Source organism: Poecilia reticulata, chromosome 1 (assembly GCF_904066995.2).
Source record: "Poecilia reticulata chromosome 1, P_reticulata-male-v2, whole genome shotgun sequence".
Taxonomy (NCBI): domain Eukaryota; kingdom Metazoa; phylum Chordata; class Actinopteri; order Cyprinodontiformes; family Poeciliidae; genus Poecilia; species Poecilia reticulata.
Window position 1 is genome coordinate 33,944,191 of NC_088830.1, and position 17,841 is coordinate 33,962,031.

Consider the following 17,841-nt stretch of genomic DNA (forward strand, 5'->3'; position numbering starts at 1 on the left):
TCCTCCTCCTCCCCCCTTCATCTCCTCCTCCTCCTCCTCCTCCTCCTCCTCCTCCTCCTCCCCCCCTCATCTCCTCCTCCTCCTCCTCCTCCTCCTCCCCCCTTCATCTCCTCCTCCTCCTCCTCCTCCTCCTCCTCCTCTGTCTTCTTGTCACATTAATGGTAAAAAAAATGACATTTTCACCATAATATCACATTCTTCATACAGTAAAAAGTGAAAGACTGTAAGTACCAGCTGTTAACTCTGAATCAGACTCACAGCGAAACACCAACCCTGGGGTGTCCAAAGTCCGGCCCGGGGGCCATTTGTGGACCCTGGATTGATTTTGTGTGGCCCACAGCTCCAATTCAAGATGAGACAAAATGGCATCCACCAGATTTTCAGACTTTTTATTTTTAAACAGAAAAATTGTTGCAGACCAATTAAAGTGTTACAACAGAGATTAGAGTCCAGGATTTAGTGCCATATTGTGAGAACCACATCCATCTATATCTATCTATCTATCTATCGATACAAAGTGGACCCTCCTCTCTTTACGAGGATCTACGATCATTTACACTTTCCAAAGAAAATGGACTATTTTACTGTTTCTGACCTACTTTATTATGAAGAAGGTTAAAAGTTTAGAGAAACTAATCAACCTGACGGTCATGATCCTGGACTGGGAGGAACCCAGAGATCCCACCATGCAGAAAGACCCGGAATCCAACCCAGAACCTTCTGGCTGCAAGGCAGCAGTGCTACCCACTGCACCACTGTGCAGAGAAAAGTTAACCCAAGATAAAAAACCAAAGGGGCTGCACTGTTATCAAAAAATAAAAACTGGAGCTTAAATAACATTTAATGTGATAAATATAAACCATTTTAATCAAAAGAGGGAAAAGTGGTGGAAAATCTATAATCATGTAATTTGAGAAACGGGATTAAATAATTCAGAATATATTCGGTTCGCACTATTAAGGAAAACCAGCTGATACAATTAAAACATGTTTGTAGGTCATTTTCAAAGATTATGCTGGATTCTCTCCCCGAGTGGCGCCCCCTACAGACCACCCGCCACCTGTGTGTGTGTGTGTGTGTGTGTGCGTGTGTGTGTGTGTGCGTGTGTGTGCGTGTGTGTGTGTGTGTGTGTGTGTCTCTGTGTGTGTGTGTCTCTGTGTGTGTGTGTGTGTGTGTGTGTGTGTCTCTGTGTGTGTATATATATGTGTGTGTGTGTGTGTGTGTGTGTGTGTGTGTGTGTGTGTGTGTGTGTGTGTGTGTGTGTCCCAGTCAGAGGAAGGTTAAGTAAACTGCAGGATAATAATTCCAGGTTGGATCCAGCAGCTCCTCTTCCTCCCCAGCCTCACATTCCTCCCTGGCCGCCGCAGCTGCAGGTCTCTACCTGCTCCTGACGTCACATCAGGCGCTGCGTCAGGCTTCCTGGAGTTATCTCAGGATTTACGGGGACGATAACTATTTACACCTCAAACAAACCTTCCTCTGTCTGCAGAGGCCAGCGACGCGCTCAGATGATCCCGTCCATCGCAGCGAACCGAACCTGGACCGCAGCAGGTCGCAGCTTCTTTTGTTTGGCACTGAATGAAAAAACAAGTTTATAATTTCAAGAAATATTCTTGTTTGATTTTGAAAATGTAGAGTAAAAACAATAATATTGATATTAACGATGAGATATTAAAACATAGAAATGTTTAAATATGTAATTAAAACATTTGCATAATACAGTTCTTGGGTGACGTTGTGGTCCCCCTCCACACCAGTTGGTGGCGGTAGTGTGTCGATTCCAATGTTTGGCAACCGACCAGCACAAACGAAGCACTGAAACGACATCAGGCGGAATAATTTGTACTATTTCAGAAACCAGAACAGCACAAGCGGCTCCGTCTATTTGCTGGTGGCCTTTGGGTTTCTGCTCCGGGGAATCACGCCACACTTTTCAGATTTTTATTTCTGAAAACACAGGTTTTTGTGTAGCGGTCCAGTTCTGGCCCGGTTCTGGTCCGACCCGGTAAAAACACTACAATTTGTGGTTTTAAACAAGAACAAACCAGAAAAAGTCTAAAGAGGTGAAAAGTTTTACATCAGCAGGTTGTTTGTTTACCAACACAGATTCGGATCAGAACCAGCAGAACCAGAACCCGGAATGAAAACCCGCTGGTTCCGATTGCTGTCCTGGTTCTGCTGACAGTTCTGCAGCCAGAACCGGAGACCTTCCTCCTCCTCCTCTTCCTCCTCTTCCTCTCAGACGGAAAATAAACATTAAAATAAATTCAGCTGCAGGAAAATCTCATCACTGTAAAAAATAATCCAACTTTAACTCACGGGGAAAAAATCACAAACAGGAAATATTTTAGTTAATTTTATTTTACAAAGTCAGAATAAAGAAGTTCGGATCATTTTTCCTTTAATTTTAATTTTACAATTTTACTGCCTGAATTTTTTTCTCTTTTATTTCAAACAGACAAAAATAAACATTAAATAAATAAATAAATAAATAAATAAATAAATAAATAAAGTGCGTTGAAACAATTGTTGTGAATTGTTACCATATAAACAAACTGAATTCAATTCAACTGAATAAAAAGAATAAATGTTTTTTTGTATTTTCAGTTATTTTTAAGCTAAAAAGTCATAAATAGCTTAAACTTTAACAACATTTTTCCATCATTTGCAAAACAATAAAATAAATGAAGGTTTAAGACGGCAGTGAAAACCCGTTGAGGTTCTGGTTCTGGTTCTGGTTCTGGTTCTGGAGTCAGCGCCTCCTTCAGGCTCAGCTTTGGCACAAAGGAGGAGAAACAAACATGGAGACGAAGAGAGAAACGTGCAAAAGTTTTGGGACAGAACTGAACCGCTGACGACAGAGGAGGAAGAATCCGGACCAGAACCCGTGAAGCGGTTCTGGAGGTCCGTCACAGATTTGGACAGAACCAAGGAGACGCTGCATCCGACCCGGACTCCATCTTGGCTTCAAAACTTCCTGTGGATCTTCAGCGTCACTTCCTGAGTTTGGACGTTAAAGACGGACGATTAAAAAAGTTAAACAGAAGGACACGCCGTCCCCTGAGGACACGTCGTCCTCCGAGGTCACGCCGTCCTCAGAGGTCACGCCGTCCTCCGAGGTCACGCCGTCCTCCGAGGTCACGCCGTCCTCCGAGGACACGCCGTCCTCCGAGGTCACGCCGTCCTCCGAGGACACGCCGTCCTCCGAGGTCACGCCGTCCCTTGAGGACACGCCGTCCTCCGAGGTCACGCCGTCCTCCGAGGACACGCCGTCCTCCGAGGTCACGCCGTCCTCCGAGGTCACGCCGTCCTCCGAGGTCACGCCGTCCTCCGAGGTCACGTCGTCCTCCGAGGACACGCCGTCCTCCGAGGTCACGCCGTCCTCAGAGGACACGCCGTCCTCCGAGGTCACGCCGTCCTCCGAGGTCACGGCGTCCTCCGAGGTCACGCCGTCCTCCGAGGACACGCCGCCCTCCGAGGACACGCCGCCCTCCGAGGACACGCCGTCCTCCGAGGACACGCCGTCCTCTGAGGACACGCCGCCGTCCTCTGAGGTCACGCCGTCCTCTGAGGACACGCCGTCCTCTGAGGACACGCCGCCGTCCTCCTCGTCCTCAGGGCTTGTGGAAATCTTCGTGTCTCAGGATCTTGTAGAGGACCCAGTAGAAGATGTTGAAGAAGAGGAAGGCCAGAGGGAACCCGGCTCTCGACACCGTGTCGATCTTCTTGGCTCGGTCGATGAACAGCTTCCTCATCTCCTCCGTGCTCCTTCCTCCTCCAGGTGCATTCTGGGAGATGCTGACAGCTCCCACGGCGTTGTTGGCGTTGACCTTGGTGTCCTTGGTGCTGCTGGGAGTGGAGGTCGCCGCAGCTGCAGACGCCGGCCGGCTCTCCTGGACCTCCACTTCCTGTGGGAAATACCAAGACGACAAGGTCAAAGGTCACACCGGTCAAGAGACAAACCCTTTGTTTGAAGTCGTATCGACCCTCTGTCCGTAGCGCTCCTCAGGAAGTGGCTTTAGCTCCAGTAAAAACATGCCTGATAACATCGGCTTAGCATCTGGACTGGTGGAGGTCAAACTGACCCATTTTCTTCACTTTCTTCTTCTACTACTCTCCAGTGTACATGACTTGTTGCTACTTCGATGAACATTTTGTTCTTTTTCAGGGTTCTTCCTGTTAAAGGGGAGGTTTTCCTCTCGACTGTCGCCCCCTGCTGGGTTTCCTCAGGTAGAAACTTTTTAAAGCAGTTAGCAGAAATAGACTGAAGGAAACCCAGAATGTTTGATCTGTGGAGACGAATGTAAACGTCTGATTTCCATTTGTCTCCAAATTCCTCAGCGAACTAATTAGATTAATCCTGACTGACCGAAAAACGAGACATCTTGATGTTACAAGTGGAATATTTTCTGACTTTCTAAAGTCCGAAGTCTGAGATGTGGAAGAACCGGTTCTTTTCCTGGATCAGAACTTCCCCTGGGTCCAGACTCGTTCTGATCCAGGTTTTAGATGAAAAGTCGGATTTTATCATCTCAGGAAACTTAGTTAGTTTTATCACTTCATAATTTCAGAAATTATTTTACTTTTGACATCTTAAATTTCTGGCTTTAATCATAGAAAATGTTAATTATTTTCTCATAAGTTTTTTCTTTTCTAAAATTAATTTCTGATCTTATGGCAGAAACGTCTTCCTCCTCTGGCCACCAGGGGGCAGACTGTAGCGGAAGCTGGTCTGAACTTTAACCCCATTTGTTCTCATGAACAATAATGCAGTGGCATCGGTTCCCAGAGACTCTCGGGTTTTAAAGCCATGGGGTCAGAGGTCAAACTGATCCTTGGCTCTCTGTTGGTTCAGGAAACTCAGGAAGTCCAAAGGGAGGCGCGTACGGCGGCCCGGTTGGGTCATGATGGCGACACATGCAGAGCGGTTTCGCCCCGAGGCTGTTCATCCGGCTCTTTGATCCGTACGGCGGCGCCGGGACGGGGCCAGCGCCTTCGGGTCGACGGCGCCGTTCTACCGACCCACAGCGTGATGAGGACAGAACCACGAAGGGGAAAACATGGACCGGACCGGACCGGACCGAGCCAGCATTCAGGCAGCTCTGGGCAGTCAGCCAATCACTGACGGAGTCTCTCAGGGTTCGATTCAAGGCCACCGACAGAAACAAGCCGTTCCTTTGACTAGGCCACACAGTTTGACCTGGACCTTCACAGACAGGAAGAGAACCCAAATGGACTGGAAGGCAGAACCAGAACCAAACATCTGAGTGCTGACCCGTTTATGAGAGAGAGCGGCTCAGTGGACGCTGGTCCGACCCGGATCGCTGAACGGGTCGATGGAGACTCAGACTACAGGAATAAAGTCAAAATGTTAGAATAATAATATTTTATTTACACAACAATAACGACAGGGAAAATGAGTGGAGTTCTGCTTCTGGATCCGTTTCATAAATAAATTTCTCGTCTTATCTGATCAGCAGAACTTTGAAACGATTCTGCAAACGACTGATTTGATTGAGAGGAAAGAATCAGCCGCACTGAGCTGCTCACAGCAGGTCATAGCAACTTTAAAACACTGTTTCTGGAAATTTTACAGGTTTTTTCCAATATTCAGACTAATATTCGTCATAATGATAATATTTTTGGCCCTAATGCTGCGTGGCATTGTGAGGCGGACGCCGGTCCGTTTCCTCCATGGTTCTGGTTCCAGTTCTCCATGTTGTTTCCATCAGGAATCATAAACAGGAACCAGAGAATAAAAATGTGTCTGGTTTTAATTCCTGGTTTTTATTCCTCTGGTTCTGCAGAGGACAGTCGACTGAACGCGGGTCGGTCTGATGCTCATCCTGCCAGGATGAACGTCACAGCTGGGGGTGATCACATGACCACACACACAACCGGCTGACAGCCACGGCACAGCGGCAGCGTTTGGCCAGCAGGGGGCAGCGTTCCCTCTCAGCGCTTGGTTTGCTACCTTGGTCTTGCTCTTGTGTTGGCGCCGGAAACGCAGCAGCTCCTTGTGTTGCCTCGACACGAAGTTTACGGCGGCGTATTCCAGCAGCGCAGAGAAGACGAAGAGGAGACACACGGCCATCCAGATGTCAATGGCCTTTACGTAGGACACCTGGAGACACAGCAACACACAGTTAGAGACCAACACACACAGTGAGACACCAACACACACACAGTGAGACACCAACACACACACACAGTGAGACACCAACACACACACACAGTTACACACAGCAACACACAGTTAGACACAGCAACACACACAGACACACCAACACACACAGTGAGACACCAACACACACACAGACACACCAACACACACAGTTAGACACACCAACACACACACAGTTATAGACCAACACACACAGTTAGACACACCAACACACACAGTTAGACACACCAACACACACACAGTTAGACACACCAACACACACACAGTTAGACACACCAACACACACACAGTTATAGACCAACACACACAGTTAGACACACCAACACACACAGTTAGACACACCAACACACACACAGTTAGACACACCAACACACACAGTTAGACACACCAACACACACAGTTAGACACACCAACACACACAGTTAGACACACCAACACACACACAGTTATAGACCAACACACACAGTTAGACACACCAACACACACACAGTTAGACACACCAACACACACACAGTTAGACACACCAACACACACAGTTAGACACACCAACACACACACAGTTATAGACCAACACACACAGTTAGACACACCAACACACACACAGTTAGACACACCAACACACACACAGTTATAGACCAACACACACAGTTAGACACACCAACACACACAGTTAGACACACCAACACACACACAGTTAGACACACCAACACACACGGTTAGACACACCAACACACACAGTTAGACACACCAACACACACAGTTAGAGACCAACACACACAGTTAGACACACCAACACACACACAGTTATAGACCAACACACACACAGTTAGACACACCAACACACACACAGTTAGACACACCAACACACACAGTTAGACACACCAACACACACACAGTTAGACACCACAGTTAGACACACCAACACACACAGTCATAGACCAACACACACAGTTAGACACACCAACACACACAGTTAGACACACCAACACACACACAGTTAGACACACCAACACACACAGTTAGACACACCAACACACACACAGTTATAGACCAACACACACAGTTAGACACACCAACACACACAGTTAGACACACCAACACACACACAGTTAGACACACCAACACACACAGTTAGACACACCAACACACACACAGTTATAGACCAACACACACAGTTAGACACACCAACACACACACAGTTAGACACACCAACACACACAGTTAGACACACCAACACACACAGTTAGACACACCAACACACACAGTTAGACACACCAACACACACACAGTTAGACACACCAACACACACACAGTTAGACACACCAACACACACACAGTTAGACACACCAACACACACAGTTAGACACACCAACACACACACAGTTATAGACCAACACACACAGTTAGACACACCAACACACACAGTTAGACACACCAACACACACACAGTTAGACACACCAACACACACGGTTAGACACACCAACACACACAGTTAGACACACCAACACACACAGTTAGAGACCAACACACACAGTTAGACACACCAACACACACACAGTTATAGACCAACACACACACAGTTAGACACACCAACACACACACAGTTAGACACACCAACACACACAGTTAGACACACCAACACACACACAGTTATAGACCAACACACACAGTTAGACACACCAACACACACAGTTAGACACACCAACACACACACAGTTAGACACACCAACACACACAGTTAGACACACCAACACACACAGTTAGACACACCAACACACACACAGTTAGACACACCAACACACACAGTTAGACACACCAACACACACAGTTAGAGACCAACACACACAGTTAGAGACCAACACACACAGTTAGAGACCAACACACACAGTTAGAGACCAACACACACAGACACACAGCAACACACACAGACACCAACACACACACACAGACACACAGTTAGACACAGTAACACACACACAGCAACACACACTTCCCTCTTGTATTAAATTAACTACATTTTTAGAAGATGGATGGCCTGTCTACTCTTTTCAGTTTAAGTTTTTTTTCTTTGAATTAAAAAAACAAAGTTTGTTTTTAAAATCATTAGAATTGTATTACTCAAATTTATACAAAAAAAACAAAGATGCAGCTTCTTTTGAGTAATTATTGTAATTATATCAGTTATGGGCTGCACAGTGGTGCAGTGGGTAGAGCTGCTGCCTTGCAGCAAGAAGGTTCTGGGTTCGATTCCCGGTCTTTCTGCATGGAGTCTCCATGTTCTCCCTGTGCATGGTGGGTTTTCTCCAGGTACTCCGGTTTCCTCCCACAGTCCAGAAACATGACTGTCAGGTTAATTGGTTTCTCCAGATTCTCCCTAGGTGTGAGGTTGTGTGTCTCTGTGTTGCCCTGCGACAGACTGGTGACCCGTCCAGGTGACCCCGCCTCTCGCCCAGAACGTTAGCTGGAGAGGCAGCAGCACCTCCTGACCCACTGAGGGACCAGGTGTTAGAAAATGGATGGATATCAGTTAAACTTTTCTAGAATAATTTTTTAAAAATGAAGGCAGCTTCTTTTTCTAAATTACTATAATTATAGTAATTGTTCTTGTTTTATTATTTTTTTGTTTTAAAAAAGAGAAGAAGCTGCAGCTTCGTTCCTGCAGCGATGGATTCAGTTCATCCCGGAGTGCAAAGTGCTGTTGAGCGGCGGGAACATGAGGAACCTCCTAACCGCTCTGAGGCCGCCGCCAGCAGCAGCGCAGTTACGCAACAGAACAGAACAGACTGCCGCTCACGCTCCAGCAGGGCAGGAAGAGAGGAGCCAACGCTTCCCGAACGGTTCTGGAGGTCCGGCCCGGTGGGCCGTCAGAAGCAGACGAGTCAGAACTTTCTGCTCCTTCAGGTTCAGGCTCTGATGACCCCACACCGCCATCTAGTGGCCAGGCAGTGGCTGTGCAGGAAGCTGACGGTTCAGCAGTTTGGATTAATAAATCCTGGCTCAGATATTTACATACACCTGGGCTTAAGGGACGAACGCCTACAGCATTGTTCTGTTGAAGTTCTGATCACCCGGGTAGAACCAGCGGGTTTCTGGACCAGATCAGCTTCATCAGAACCGGGCAGGACTCCAGTTTGGACCCAAGCAGAAGAATCCAAATGACAAAGATAAAACGATTCCTGATTCAGCCAGCACCAGTTTAGGTTCTGCAAAACCCAGCTTTTATTTTGACAGTCCACATTCGCTCATTGGCCAGCGAATTCACTGATAAGCTAAATATTTAGTTAGAAAGCTAAAAATAAATGTAGTTAAGAAGCTAAATATGTAGGTCTGAGCAAAATGTTTTGTTTGGAAAGTAAATAATTAATTTGTTAACTATTTAGTTTGCTACTTATCTAACAAATTTAAAAAATCTCCCATTTTGCTTGGAGTCGTTCAAGCATTTGGACTCCAAAATGGAGTCCTCTGCTGTGGACCCGTTGTGTTTGGGTCCAAAACGGAGGTCCATATTGGACCCAAGCAGCAGAAATAATTAAATTCATGACATTAAAATATTTCTCTGGATTTTTCCTTCAGTTTTAAATCAGTTAAAGTTTCAAGGTTGTTCAAATAAAAACTTCACGTTTAGCTCTAGAATTAATTATTATTAATATTAGAATTAACAATAATAATCCAGGAGTCCTGGAGAAACAGCAGCTCAGTCTGCTTATGCCTGGGGCTGGCTCGGTAGCGGGTCAGTGTGGCGGTTCTGGATCCATGCATGGGAGTCGGCCCAAAGATCCGACACATCCAGACATTCAGGTAGAACATCAGAACCCGAGTAGAACCGGTACCGACCTTGGGCAGCGAGGTTCTGGAGCCAGAGCTCTGCGTCGTCATGGTGAGCACGGTGGTGATGCCGAGCGCCACACGGGCCGGCGCGGCGTCCATGTTGATCCAGAAGGAGACCCAGGACAGGATGACGATGAGAAGGGACGGGATGTACATCTGGATCAGGTAGTAACCCATCTGCCGTTCCAGGTGGAACCGGACCTCGATGCAGGTGAACTTACCTGCAACGCAGCGGGCGGTTACCATGGTTACACTCCAGATTAAAGCATTAATATTGGGTCAAAAATGCTTCAGTAAGAGGTTCTGAACCATACGGCGCTCAGGTAATGTTTTATTTTTATCATCGTTTATTTTCCTCTGGATATTTTCAACGTGTTAGCTGAACAGTTAGCCACTGTAGCAACATCTGCCCCTGCGGTCGAGCCAGAACTGTTCCGGTTCATGTTTGATTCACTCTTAGGTTGCGCTGGAGCGGCTATCAAACTTTGGCTTCCTGTTTATTCATTCAGTTCAGTTACATATTTAATTTAACTTAATTTAATTTTCACAAATTAATATTCACAAATATTTAATTTGTGAATTAAATATTTAGTTTGGAACGGCGACATCCACAAATTATTGAATGATACGGTGGAAATATGACTTTAAAACCTATTTTATTCTCTTATAAGAGGCTAAATAAATCAAATTATTGCTGTTAATGTTTTACTGTGTAATTTTACAAACGGCTCCCCACCGGCTCGGTGAGATTCTGAGAATCTGTTAACTTTGTGAGCGCGTAGCTGCGGATCTGGAACAAATGGGATGAAACCGTTTGTGACGGAACCAGAACCGCCTGCTGCTTTCTGCCTGAACTGAGCTGATGGTTCTACTGGGCCTCCTCCCACTGCCGGCTCGCTAACCACAGAACCAAACCGCCGCTGACACCGTGTGGGGCCGGAGGTCACAGACACCTCGTCCATGCCGGCCCGAACCCTGAGTTCTGATCGGATCTGATAAAATCATCATCCTGGGCATCAAGAAACCACTTCTCCTCACAGCCGGCGGCACCAACAGAACGGATAGAACCTGGCAGCTGGCTGGTTCTGACACCGGTGGCCCGGCGGTGTGTGTGTGGGACTTTGCATTTGATACACTGTAAGGACCATCTTACTAACACATGCCATACTGTTTTTGGGTTGTCCAAAAAGCGGCCTGAGGGCCAATTGCAGCCCTTGGAACAATTTTACGTGGCCCGCATCACAATTCAAGAACTGCTTAAATTCGTATTGCCAGGTGGTTTAATGCAGATAAACTTTTAAAAACGATGTTGGAGGAGACATTTTCACTGATGCCTTTTGCAGTGACAACTGAACATCTTACAAGGGAAAATATGTTTAACAACACAAAGTATTCATCCAGGTTTCTGCTTTGAATTTTACTTACTTTAATAGTAAAAGAGACTAGAAAACATCCAGTGACTTTTACTCAAATTCAGACCTAAATATGGCTATTTTATTTGCTTGGTGAAGTCAAGCAAAAGCGGGGCATATCCTGTTCATGTTGCTAAAAATACACAATAAAAATGAACCTGGAAAAATTAGGAAATTGTTTGTTATTGTTTTAAATCTGGCAAACCTCTGAGATGCTTTTTATGTTTTTGATCTACAATGATTTACAGAACTTTTGTCTTCAGAAATTTCATTAAGATGTTGAACTTGGCAAAAAGTTGGGACACCATAAGGTTGGGAGTTATGTGTAAATTAAATCTAGGTTAAGTTTAGATTGTAGGAATAAATGGAAGTCAATTGAAATGGAGGTCCCCATAAGTGATGATGAAACCAATTGTCCCAAGTCTTACTGTAAACCAGTGTGTGTGTGTGTGTGTGTGTACCGGTGTTGTAGTGCTTGGTGCAGTATCTCAGGTCCGACTCGTCCTTCAGGATGAACTGTGGCAGCGTGAGGCCTTCCGCCACCTGGACCGGCCCGTTTTCCTGCCACTCGAAGATTAGGTCGTTCATGGTGTAGCCAACTGGAAAAGGCAGAAGAAGCGGGTCAAACCCAGACCAGAAAGCCCGGTTCTGTCTCAATCTGTGGGTCAGAACCATCTCTTCAAAGTCCAAATGGACCTTTGTTCCTGCTTCTTTCTGTTGGGTTCTGCCATCTCAAAAGTGAGACCCTCTAAAGCAAAAACTACGCCAACGGACAAATTTTGAAAAACTCAACAAAAGTGGGCGGAGTCAAGAGATGTATGGGACGTGGCTAAATGTGCAATGAGGTCAAGAAGGGTTGTGGAAAAAGCATTTCGCCAACCAAGCAACGTTGCTAATTTAGCAGCTCTTTGTTCAAAAAAGCAACAAATGTAGCAACTTTAAAAAAAGAAACGCTGTTACCAATCCTAGCCATGTTTTTCTAGTCCAGCTCCGGACTCGCCACCAGGGGGCATGTCTGAGTGAGATGGTTTTATACCAGAACATGGTGCTGAGTGATGTAGACACCAAACTGGACTGTTGGGACAATAGGACAATTTAAATTTCCAGACTCTTCCAGGTTTCTGCAGACTCTTCCAGGTTTTTCCAGACTCTTCCAGGTTTTTCCAGGCTTGCTCCAGCCGCCGCTCAGACTCGCCACCTGCAGCCTCAGGGAGGTCTGTAGCATTTCCTCGTTCAGAACCAGAACTTAATGTAGCGAATGACGAAACGCAGCGGCGGCGCAATGCGCTCCTGACCACAGAGGCGGGTCCATGGGACTCACAGCTCTCCAGCTGCATGATGCAGGTCTGGACGTCCATGGGGAAGTTCTTCAGGTCCATGGGACACGACAGCGTCAACGTCAGTCTGCAGGACAAGAAGGAGAAAACGGGTTAAATTAGACTCCATGTTGGAGAACAGAGGAGATGAAACCGATTCATCTGGACTGAGGATCAACGTTTGGAAGATACATTTTCTAAATCTGATTACATTTTTCTCTCTGCTCTGAGTCAAACCAACCTGTTCCCCTCCTGGCCTGTGGGGGCGCTGCACCAATAACCACTGAAGGAAACGACACAAAAACCTCTGAAGACACTGAGAGCAACTTCCTTCTTCACCAGATGGAAACAAGATGGAGGATTTTAGCGGTTGGAGGATTTCTCTTTAGGCTAAAGACCAGGAGCCATTTCTGCTGCTAGCGCTAGGCTAGCATGTTAGCTTTGGTTGTATTTACCCAGAATGCCCTGCTCTGTAGTCCACTTCCTGCTTATTAAGCGGTCTCCGGTTCGCTTGGCGTTCACATTCAAACCGAACCCAGACCGAGGTCTGGAGGACCAGAGGTCAGAGGTCGGTTAGCATTCACACTTTACCAACTGAACTGGACTTTGACTAGACAGACGGATTGGATTTGGATTAAAGCGGGCTGAACAGAACCGGTGGGAATGGCGCAGCATAAAGTTAAAAAAGGTTTTTTTCACCTTGAGGAAAATGTTTTTGCTCATGAGAGGATAGGAAAAAAACAATGTGTAAAATTTGTGAGGAATAAAATACATATTATTATATATGTTTAATAAAATTCAATAAAATAAAATAGATCTTATTGTCAGAAGTACAATAAAATGTTTTTAGTGCATTTAGAAAAACAAAGGAGCTTCCGTAGATCATCAGCCCTGAACAGAAATTCCCTTTCCAGCAGTTAGTTTGTCCCCAGAGTATTTAAATGTTTAATCCCATGTTTTTGCCGTGTCCCCGCCGCCCAGGGCGGTTAGCGTGTCGCATGTTATCCCGGCCCGTTCGGGTCGCTGTGCTCTGTTTGGGTAATCATGCATGTTGATGCGGCGCTGCAGCCTCACAGCGCAGATAAAGAATATTCCCCCCACAGATTCATCGTCTCAGCAGAACGCAGCCATGTAGAGCCACCTGGTCGCCATGGAAACGCTCACTTCCTGCCGGAGTAAGGAACGCTGCGCCAGGGGCGGCCCAAACCTTCCTGGGTTCCTCAGCAGATTTTCATTTGGGCCCCCAGCCCATTAGCACCAGACACTTCATAATTCCTGCTGTTAGCATTAGCATCATTTATGACTAGCTGGCCGCTGCATTTAACTTTATATGAGAAACAAACTAAAGAAAATCATTTGGATTTTGAAATGCAGATTGGTGTTTAAATGAGTCATATTATCTCAACTATTTGAAAGTAACATCAGCTAATAAACAATAAATTTACAGTAAACAATATTAAAACGTATTTGATATACTTTTTGGAAAGTGTTTTTCCATGGTAATAGCATTTACTTTGCCTTTTTCAGTGTTATTTTAACTACATGTGTAGTTATCTTGCTAGCTTGGTGCTTTTGGGGGCCCCCTGGTGGTGTGGAGGCCCTCAGGCATGTGTGTGGGCCGGCCCTGCTCTAATGCGCTGTAGTCTGAGTGATTCGGACCCACCGTATGGAGTAGAGCACGTTGCCGTTCTTGAAGATGCGCAGCAGCTTGTTGTCGGTGGTGACCTCGTGGAAGTGCGCTCCCTTCTCGTTGGCGAAGAACAGGTCCGGTTTCCAGATGGAGTCCAGCATGGACGGGTCCAGGTCCAGAGAGTCGTCAGGGTACTCGGCGTACGCCAGCCGCGGGTCGTTCCACTGCTGCCGCAGGAAGATGTTCACCCGGTAGTCCTGGAGGGAGACAACCGGGTCAGCAGAACCAGAACCATCAGAACCTCTGCTCTGACGTCAGAGGGACACTTTGGGCGTAGAAGCTTGCAGCAGACATGGCGAGTCGATCCCAGATTTTCTCCATCGGCTGTAATTCCAGGCTGAAACGAACTGATGACGAATGAACTCAAGATTTTAACGTCACCAGTTTGACAAACCCGTAAAAACCGGAAAATATTCTGATCCAAACTGACTTTTAATTAGCTAAACTAATGTTGGATCTACTCTGTTTCTGTTCTGTTTGATGTTTTATGTTCTGGGTGAAGCATTTTGTTAACGTTTCTGTAAGTAGATAAAGTTTACTTCTTACTTTTTTAGAGGTTGCTGAGGGGGGGTTTAGCCAATCAGAGGCTGATGTTTGTGTCTCCGGGCAGATTTTCCTCTGTGACGGTGACTGAAGGTGAGTTCAGCAGCGCTGCAGCGCCACCTCCAGGCGCCACCGCCGTCTCCGGGTCAGAACCAGGAGGTTCTGCTGTTTGGACTCGGTACCTGAAGGTCCAAACATGACGAGCACAGAAACATCCAGAACCAGCAGCCGGACCAACGTTTCCTCAAGGCGCCGCTGATCTCAGAGCTCAGGTTTGATCTCTCCTGAGTGTAAAATGTTCCTTCTGGTTCTGGCTCGGTTCTGGTCCGTTTGGGTCAAACCTGCTGGTTCTGTCTCACATATGAATGTTTCTGGTGTCGTTTAAGGGAGCGTGGAGGTTAAACCGGGCCTGACATGAGACTAACCTGCGGATCTGACAGGAAAGTTTTTATAAAACAAAAAGCAAAACTCTGAATATGAAGTGAAATCCAGGATTTGTGGCCAGAAATGAATCCAGAGTCCAGGAGCAACAAGCTGTTTTAGCTGACATTTAACCGCCTGCAGCATCCAGGCGCCGAGGCTCATCACACCACAGGAAGCCGGAGAGACGCAGGAGCGACACGGCGACACGGACTGCTACGAAGAATTCAGTCCGTCCGATAAATAATGAAAGTCAACTGAAAACAATCGTTCCTCTGAAACAGGTTGTTAGCCAGAGGCACACACACACACACACACACACCACACACACACACCACACACACACCACACACACACACACACTCACACACCACACACACCACACACACACACACACACACCACACCACACACACCACACCACACACACACACACACACACACACACACACACACACACACACACACACACACACACACACACACACACACCACACACACACACCAGTTTGTGGTCAGATCTCCCAGCAGAGCAGAAAACACTTAGAAGTTAACATGAAATCATCGTTTCTTCTATATATGAAACCAAATATTTAGTTTTTTGGAAGCTAGATTTTATATTTAGCTCCAAATTTAATGTTTTTTTAGCCAGCTAAATATTTAGTTAGCAAGTTAAACATTTAGCTAACTAACTAAATATTTAACCTGTTAGTGAAATATTTAGATCAAAGCTAGAGATTTAGCTTGATAAAACATTTCTCTTGCTAACTAAATATTTAGTGTGTTAAAATATTTATATTACCAGCTAAATATTTAGCTCATATTCAGTTAAACTAGATATTTAGCATAAGAAAACATTTCAAGAAAGTTGAAATGAAAGTTGAAATGAAAATAGAAACTGATATTCTACTAGCAAGCTTAATATTTAATTAGCAAGTATTAATCTACCTCAAACTTGCTAACTAAATATTAACAAGCTAATAAATAAGAAGTAAATTATATTGCTATCAAGCTAGATGTTATATTCAGCTGACATTATGAATGGATGACTAACGCGGTGAAAACATGACTGTCAGTGAAGTCATGTCTCTTCATAACGGCCATGACGCCATTTTGTGTTGATGTTTCCATGTGATTTAAAGTTTTGTGCAGCTTCAGATTTTAGTTGGTGTGAATTTATTTTTGACCTCTGGTCTAATTCAGAGCATCTCATTGAGCCTCAGCCATCGCTGAGCCACACGGTTCTGATGCAGGAACCGTCCGGGTCCAGCAGCAGCTGGACCACCGGACTGGCCGCCCGGCTCCTGAACGAGCGTCTCCTAAAGACGATGTGAGTAACAGGAAGGCAGCAGCAGCTTTGACTTCGTGTCACTCCAGAGTATTTGCTGTCAGAGTCGCTCAGCGTCTCTGCAGCACATCTGCTATTCCTGTCCACTCGTCTGTCTCCTCACATCTCCGTCTCCGGCCGCCATCTTTACCTCGTCTGGCTCTGCACTCATCATTCTGCTGTTTCTGATGAAACTGAAACACCAGAACCAAGCAGCAGGTTACCGAGCTGCAGCTTCATTACACGACCCAGACCGGTCCGTCGCCACGGCGCCCAAAACCTCCCGACTGCAGTGAACGCATCACAGCTCCAAAGGTCACACACAGGAAGAGGCTGTGGTCAGTTTTCAAAATAAAACACTCCTGGTACCAGTGAGGTTCTGTTTGGCTCCAGTCGATTTCCTGATGGAGTCTGAGCGGATGTAGAGAATCCGACCGAGCCCAGCGACCTGGACCGCCGCTGGTACCATGCCGGGCCCGCGGACCGCCTGGTACCATGCCGAGCCCAGCGACCTGGACCGCCGCTGGTACCATGCCGGGCCCGCGGACCGCCTGGTACCATGCCGGGCCCGCGGACCGCCTGGTACCAAGCCGGGCCCGCGGACCGCCTGGTACCATGCCGAGCCCAGCGACCTGGACCGCCGCTGGTACCATGCCGGGCCCGCGGACCGCCTGGTACCATGCCGGGCCCGCGGACCGCCTGGTACCAAGCCGGGCCCGCGGACCGCCTGGTACCACCTCGCTTCCTGGCCTCCCAGTCGCTCTGACCAGCAGGACTGAGTCCGCCACAGCGCCGGCCACACGGACTCAGTCCCATCGATCATGAAAGACCAGAGGCGTCAATCAGGTCATGTGACTTGGAATCAAGTCACATAAATCTGAAATCGATTTCATTTTGTGCCTCGGCGTTCCCAGCGTTCCCGGCGTTCCCGATGAAGAACCTGGATGCTAACACGTTCCAGAGCCGTTTCTGCTCCACCAGCAGCAGGCCGGGGGTCAGCTTCCTGGTTGCCCCTGGCGACAGACAGGCAGGCTCCATAGCAACATATGAACCTGTGATGAAATGACCTTTGACCTTCTGGATTCTTGGCGCACTGCGTCCCACAGTCCAGCTTTAGGAAA

The 17,841-nt window shown here is 46.8% G+C and overlaps 1 protein-coding gene across 3 annotated transcripts in view; it reads right to left on the minus strand.

Moving 5' to 3' along the window:
* Nucleotides 1-3,531: 3,531 nt before the first annotated feature.
* glra3 (glycine receptor, alpha 3) overlaps nucleotides 3,532-17,841 on the minus strand; it is a 42,855-nt gene continuing 28,545 nt past the window's right edge. For all 3 annotated transcript variants that reach the window (XM_081611902.1, XM_008421609.3, XM_008421615.3), the window contains exons 4-9: nucleotides 14,405-14,628; nucleotides 12,747-12,829; nucleotides 11,887-12,024; nucleotides 10,020-10,234; nucleotides 5,975-6,124; nucleotides 3,532-3,908 (exon numbers count right to left, since the gene is read on the minus strand). In XM_081611902.1, the coding sequence (XP_081468028.1) occupies nucleotides 3,615-3,908; nucleotides 5,975-6,124; nucleotides 10,020-10,234; nucleotides 11,887-12,024; nucleotides 12,747-12,829; nucleotides 14,405-14,628 (1,104 nt within the window). In that variant the 3' untranslated portion in view covers nucleotides 3,532-3,614. The remainder of the gene's footprint in view (nucleotides 3,909-5,974; nucleotides 6,125-10,019; nucleotides 10,235-11,886; nucleotides 12,025-12,746; nucleotides 12,830-14,404; nucleotides 14,629-17,841) is intronic.